General features: G+C 42.7%; 1 protein-coding gene across 2 annotated transcripts; it reads left to right on the top strand.

The window, feature by feature from the left end:
* Positions 1-332: 332 nt before the first annotated feature.
* On the top strand, positions 333-5,368 carry LOC113587451 (microfibrillar-associated protein 3-like). 2 transcript variants are annotated; one of them, XR_014124740.1, is made up of 3 exons: positions 333-936; positions 2,040-4,585; positions 5,309-5,368. XR_014124740.1 is itself a non-coding variant. In XM_081718590.1 (2 exons), the coding sequence occupies exons 1-2, from the start codon at positions 696-698 to the stop codon at positions 2,585-2,587; spliced, it is 789 nt and encodes a 262-aa protein (XP_081574716.1). In that variant the 5' UTR covers positions 333-695; the 3' UTR covers positions 2,588-4,671. The 2 variants fall into 2 exon arrangements, 1 of the variants encoding a protein (XP_081574716.1); XM_081718590.1 differs by lacking the exon at positions 5,309-5,368 and having other exon boundaries at positions 2,040-4,671.
* Positions 5,369-7,007: the final 1,639 nt, after the last annotated feature.

Genomic DNA, 7,007 nt, shown 5'->3' with positions numbered 1-7,007 from the left:
CAAACTGTAACCTAATAAAATACATTCATGACCATTATATAAGTTTCAAGGTACAGATTTCTTTGGTCAGGACCTTGAAACTTATACAATGGTCATGAATGGTCATCTAACACACCCCTCCACAGCCCAACGTAATCCACCTGTTAGCCTTGAGTTTGTGATCATTATGGGCTGGTTTCTTATATTTTAACACTTTGAACCTTCATGCCATTCAGTAAAAGTTACATCATGTAGCCTTGACTATTTTTATGTAATATAATTACTCTAGATTGTAATGCATCACCACTGGGTTTTTCAGGCTTTCATGAGGCACATTGTGATCAAGTCGGTATTTGACCCTCGCTCAATGACAGGTAAAACCTGCCAACAACCGGCACGGTCAGATTTTCATACAAGGAAGTTGCTCGGTATGAACCTCCTAAGATTACCTTCCAAGGCAGAGGATTGTAAATTATTGATCTACTTTTGTTTGATCACATTTTTCTTCTGTACAAATGGTGTTCCCGCCAGTATTATTTTGACTAGCCTACATATAGACTACTAAACTCCTTTTTGTGTGAGGGAATAAGAACTCGCTGATGCCGTCGTTAGTCTTTAAAGACTCATAGGGACATTGAATAGAGCATGCGCACTACACCTGGAATTTTATCATTCAATTTCGAATTTTGTCAATTATCTCCATACAATTCTTCATAATGACGCGAATTGCTAATATTGGATTTTTTGCATTTATTGTTACTCTCTGTGCCGTGAGTCCAATCACTGGAAAACCTGTACACTGCGTGACCACGAAGGAGCTCGCGAAGCTGCCAGCTCTCCGGGACATTACTGTGAGCGAGGGCACAAGCGTTCTGATCGCGTGCAATGCGAGTGTAGTTCCTGGCGAGACAGTCTGGTACAACTCGAAAGGACACGTGCTGAATGGAAGCGAGTCCGGTAAGAGTCACAGTCTGATTACTTACTCTAGTCATAGAAATCAAGAACAGCTGAAACTGGAAGAAAATTGTATCTAAACAAACCTTTTAATATAATTATCATTTTGCTTATGTTTTGTCTCCTTTTGACTCTTTTTGCAAAAAAAACAAAAAAACAAAACAAAAACAATGTAAACTGTAATATTTCATTCTGTGCATGAATTTCAATTCTGTTGAAAATACGAAGGAAAAATATATTATTTTCAAAGCAGTCCTTGTTGAAGTTAATATACTAATTCCTCCATGTAAACCAGCAGTTTTTCCACTTAGCAAATATTATAACTGGCATATTCACAAAGTTACTTTAACTAGAATAAAAAGTCAGGATTCAGAAAATGATTCATATGTTACTGTGGATAAGGATGTCTAGCAAATGCTATAAACGAAGTTGCCATGAAGTAGTCTTGTAACGTATTTAGCCCGAGTTCCTCAGGGCAGGACGCACAGACCTCCTCGCTCATGTGAGACATTTATTAACATGAAACACACACTACACATCAGGCACTCACATAAGACGTTGACAGTGAACATGACTATATGTTTGAACATTAAACAAAATACACACTAACACGGCTATCGCAATAGTTACAACGATTGGTGTTGACGTTAAACGACTTATGTAGCGACAATAAGCAACAAAGGGAGCACACGCGGACAGGGGTTTAAATAGACACATCAACATTTGACAAAGCCTGCGCGCGTGTGTGCAATCCCAGGGCACCGTGGTTAAAAAACAGATGAACAGTACATACGCGGATCCCCCGCAAGCGGCGGCCTGTACCACGTGATTTATGGGGGAGGAGCAGTCGTGACAGGTATTTAAGTATTTAAGTAATGTTCAGACATTCTCCTCAGTCCAGAACTTGCTTTGACCCAGCACAGTTCTGCCCCACCTGCATTAATCTGCACCACCTCAGCAGGCTAAGATGTGTAATAAAAACTCCATTTTGCTTTTATATTGGACATTTCTAAATAAATTCAGTTCCCTTCTTGATCACAGGCTCTGCTTCAGTGGAGCTCTTGAGTGACATTGATGAATCGTTACCCACTTTCTTCACTGTCTAGGTGGCAAATGGGAGATAATGGGGAAGAACAGCCTGAATATCACGGCTGTTTCCTTCGAGGACCGTGGGAGATATACCTGTGTGGTGTCAGGCCTAGAAGGCATCTCAAACTACACGGTTATGCTGAGAGTGAGTTACACCAACAGTGGCTTGGGCCTCTATTATGTCATCGTCTGTCTTGTGGCCTTTACCGTCACCATCATCCTAAACATCACTCGCCTGTGTATGGTTAGTGCCCATCTGCGCGAGATGGAGCACGCCCTCAATGGGTTTTTCCGCACAGAAGGGGCTGAGAAACTTCAGAAGGCCTTTGAGGTGGCCAAGCAGATCCCCATTGTGACGTCCATGAAGACTCTGGAGCTGGCCAGGGCCACCCACTTCAAGACGATGGAGTTTGCGAGACATGTGGAAGAGCTGGCACGCTGCATCCCTCTGCCACCCCGCATCCTCCACTGCAGGACATTTGTGGAGCAGCCGCAGAGTGCGGGACAGGAGGAAGGAGAGCACACCATCACTTGGGAGGCTGACAGCACGGTCCCTCTGCAGTAGAGGAGGTGTGTCCTCCCCAGACCTCCACAACTAACACCCGCTGGAGCTTACGTTCAGTCTTACACACTCCAGGATCAGGTCTGGATCGAATTCACGTTGCGCCATTTTTACAACAAATTCTTCAAACTGTCCCAGTTTAGTTCTAGATGAAGTCTCTGGTTGTCTTGGGAGAACAAAGTCATATCAGCTCTTCATGACCCTTCACTCCCAGATGTCCCAGACTGACATATAGGTTCAAATTTTAGTTTGTTCACATTTTCTCTGAAGGATGTGGCTATACATTTGCTAATGTATTTATATGTCCATATATCCACATATAGAATACAGCCTGTATATAATTACTGATTTCACTAAACTATAGATAACTATTTTTGGATTACAGTAGAGTTACTATTTATAATGCAAAAATAAAATAAATGCAACTAACGGGAGCATTATGCACATATCTACATAATTATGTTTTGATGATTAAAGCAAACTTGACTTACTTTTACTGAAGATTTTCTTTTCTCACTAATCAGACATGGTGTGAGATGATGGAAGTTATAAAATTAGACATGCAGTACTCCATGTGCCCAGCTGATGGCGTGGTTGTTCCCTTGAAAACCTGTGCAGACTGACTGGAGTACGCATCTCCCTCTCCCAGCAATAAAAACATACTTGAGGATATGATGAGGTTATGATGTAATCATGTAGTTATGGTGAGGTTGTGGTGAGGTTATGGTGCTGACCACACTGCAGATCAAGGGTCACCCTAACCCCAGCAAGATGTCCATGTCCTGATGTATTCCAGGCTTGCTACAGCCCAAGAGCCGAGGGGAACGCTAGCTGCCGATTCCGTTTTTATTCTGTTAGCGAGATTGTGGAATTGATTATGAAGATTATTTGAAACATGATTAAAACATTCCACTGTTTTTCCTTTTTGCCTTTTTGGCATAAATGTTGTGTTTTGCTGCTGGTCTATGGTGACTGTCACGGAACGCTTGCCTCCCGCGAGTCACGTGGTTTGGGCCGCCACGTGCAGTGGGAGGATCTTCGTTACGTGTTAATGTTCTTTTCGTCATTGTTAAACGTATGCGTGTTTGTTTCATGTTAACCGTTAAATGTTCGTGTTCTTCGTCTGTAATATGTGTGAGTGCCGTTGTCGTTATGTGTTAATAAATGTTCGTCCACGTCGCTGGAGTCTGCGTCCTGCCCATCGCCCTTCGGCACTCGGGCCACCACGCGTTACGGTGACAATAAATTGGGAATTTTTGTAATTTGCTATTGTGAAACAACATAGTTTAAATGAATAATATTGTATAAGGAAGCAATGTCCAAAATATGCATTTTCATAAGATAAACCCTAATAAAACCTTATGAAATATGTAGCACTATGTTACTTTGAATGACTGTACAATGTAAGAATTTATGCCTCAATTTTCCATGATTTTAAATACTATAATTTGTTAAACAAATATTCACCTATTTTGATAAAACTTTGATTAAACGATGGTCTTAAAGTGGCATGAAAACGTTGCTTGTAAAGATCAGTATATAATGAAAAGGAGTTTGCTGTTGTCACGTGGTACAGCCCACGTGACTTGCAAGGGCATTCACAGGTGTTCTGTTTTGTAACCACGCCCCCAGGGATTTCACACCAGTGCACAGGGTTTAATGTTGCGTGTTAATTTGTCTGTTTAAACCCCTGTCCGCGTGTGCTCCCTCGTTGGTCATTGTCGCTACTTGTGTGTTAATGTCGATCGCTGTGGCCGTATCGTCTGTTTGTGTCACCACCGTTTCATGTGTATATGTTAGTCGTTAAATGTTAGACATATTATGAAGTTCACCGTAAGTGTTCTATGTGAGTGCCAGTTTTATTGTATATGTTTAATGTTAATAAACGTCTTGCACCGTCGAGGAAGTCTGTGTGTCCTGCCCAGCGTTACAGTTGTATTCAACAGAGCCACACTAGCTGACTTTGTCTGATCAGCAGTTGATGCCTTCGGCAAAATGAAGGTAAACAAAACATTGTATACTGGTATAAAAAATACAGTGTTTCAGTGTTTTACTATTTTGTATCAGCTAATACAATGAAATTATTGCCCCAAGTTCGAAAACAGCTGATGTAATATAATTGCTTTATAAACATTAAACAGAATAAAACAGCACATGCAGGACTGAGTGTACATCACTTTAGTCCAAAAACAACTGTAATATATACTTGCTGGCCTCTTTATCACGGCTGCGTTATAGGTTTACTTTTATTGTGCAAAGGTTGATCTCTGATGGCTCAGGAAAAATGGTGAATTTCACGTTCCGTTTAAGTACAAACTTTGTCACAGCTGTTCTAAAAATCCTTAGAAGAAAATTAGACAAAAAAGAGATGGTGTTATTCCAATAAAGGGAGTCAAAACAGAAGGACCAGAGCAATATCTCTATTGTCCTGCTTTTATATCTCTATTGTATTGCTCTTTCAAGACTAAATGTTTTCCTCCAGTGAAGCACTGGCAGTATAAAGTAGCCTATAGTAATATCATAGTAATAGAGTAATGTTGTAATGTAGTAAAATCATTCAGTAAAGCACACATGAATGTATTATACAACTAAACAATAGATATTTAAAATTGTATAGTATTATTATACAATGGTACACAATTGTGGACGATACGCCATCTGTATAATTCATAACATATAAAACCTCAATATTCATTAATTCCACTCATCACTGTTTTAATCCAGTGAAATACCAACGAAGGGAGGTGCCTACCTGACCATCCCTGAGAAGAGCTCACGATGATGTAGTTACAGATCTGAGGTGAGTGGACTGGGCCCTATGTGAAGGGGAGTGGGCAGAGCCTATGTGAAGCTTTAATGGTTTGGCACTGGATATTTGACATCTTGTATGTATAAGTTCAATTACTTATATAGTTTACATAGTGAACAGGGCAGCTGACAACAGGGGAAATGCCCCAGAGGAAAGACCATTGACATGGAGGGGTAGATCCCCAAGGGGAATAGATCCCAGAGGGGAATAGAACCCAGGGGCGCTGTCATGGGCTGGCAACTCATGGCAGCAGCATCCATGGTTTGTTCAACCATGAGTATGTAACCCATCAAAAGATATGATGAAACAGACAGATGCAATACCCCATTATTTTGCAAGAGCAGGGGTGAAACATGACTCACTACAGGATTACATGCCTATGGATGCAGGAACAGTTTTGACAATGAGAAAGGCACTAAACATAGAAGCAACTAGGATGATAGGAGAAGAAAAGAGGTGGCAGGTGTGCATGTGCAGGTGGAAGAAGTTAACATTAGTGAGAGGACTGAGGATTCATCCAGTTAAGAGGATTTCTGTTGTTTGAGGAAGTACAGGGGCCCCACATTGAACAAAACTTATTACAGAGTTGTTTAAATCAGTCAGCTGAATTCCAGTGGCAGGTTATACAGCACAGTTCACAGGATATCAATACCTGTGTTACTACTGAGGAGAACTCCAGTACAGGCATACATAGAGGTGAATCAGATGTCAACCACATGAATGATGGAGAAAAGAAGAGGAAACAAGTGGCAAACATATAAGGAATTGGGCAGATAATAAAGGTGGGATGGCCAGGTGCAGTAGGTAAGGTGGGATGGCCAGGTACAGTAAGTAAGGTTGGATGGCCAGTTGCAGTAGATAAGGTGGGATGGCCAGGTGCAGTAGGTAAGGTGGGATGGCCAGGTGCAGTAGGTAAGGTGGGATGGCCAGGTGCAGTAGGTAAGGTGGGATGGCCAGGTACAGTAAGTAAGGTGGGATGGCCAGGTACAGTAAGTAAGGTGGGATGGCCAGGTGCAGTAGATAAGGTGGGATGGCCAGGTGCAGTAGGTAAGGTGGGATGGCCAGGTGCAGTAGATAAGGTGGGATGGCCAGGTGCAGTAGATAAGGTGGGATGGCCAGGTGCAGTAAGTAAGGTGGGATGGCCAGGTGCAGTAGATAAGGTGGGATGGCCAGGTGCAGTAGATAAGGTGGGATGGCCAGGTACAGTAAGTAAGGTGGGATGGCCAGGTGTAGTAAGTAAGGTGGGATGGCCAGGTACAGTAGATAAGGTGGGATGGCCAGGTACAGTAGATAAGGTGGGATGGCCAGGTGCAGTAAGTAAGGTGGGATGGCCAGGTGCAGTAGGTAAGGTGGGATGGCCAGGTACAGTAAGTAAGGTGGGATGGCCAGGTGCAGTAGATAAGGTGGGATGGCCAGGTGCAGTAGGTAAGGTGGGATGGCCAGGTGCAGTAGGTAAGGTGGGATGGCCAGGTGCAGTAAGTAAGGTGGGATGGCCAGGTGCAGTAGGTAAGGTGGGATGGCCAGGTGCAGTAGATAAGGTGGGATGGCCAGGTGCAGTAGGTAAGGTGGGATGGCCAGGTGCAGTAAGTAAGGTGGGATGGCCAGGTGCAGTAG

Source organism: Electrophorus electricus, chromosome 8 (genome assembly GCF_041902795.1).
Source record: "Electrophorus electricus isolate QZ-2024a chromosome 8, ASM4190279v1, whole genome shotgun sequence".
NCBI lineage: Eukaryota > Metazoa > Chordata > Actinopteri > Gymnotiformes > Gymnotidae > Electrophorus > Electrophorus electricus.
The sequence above is the reverse complement of the archived record's forward strand: the minus strand, read 5'-3'. Positions and strand labels throughout refer to the sequence as shown.

Bases quoted from the DNA above. Each gene is read 5' to 3' on its own strand.
- LOC113587451 (XM_081718590.1), top strand. From the start codon at position 696: ATGACGCGAATTGCTAATATTGGATTTTTTGCATTTATTGTTACTCTC. The intron at 937-2,039 runs GTAAGAGTCACA...TTCACTGTCTAG, and splicing joins GCTGAATGGAAGCGAGTCCG to GTGGCAAATGGGAGATAATG.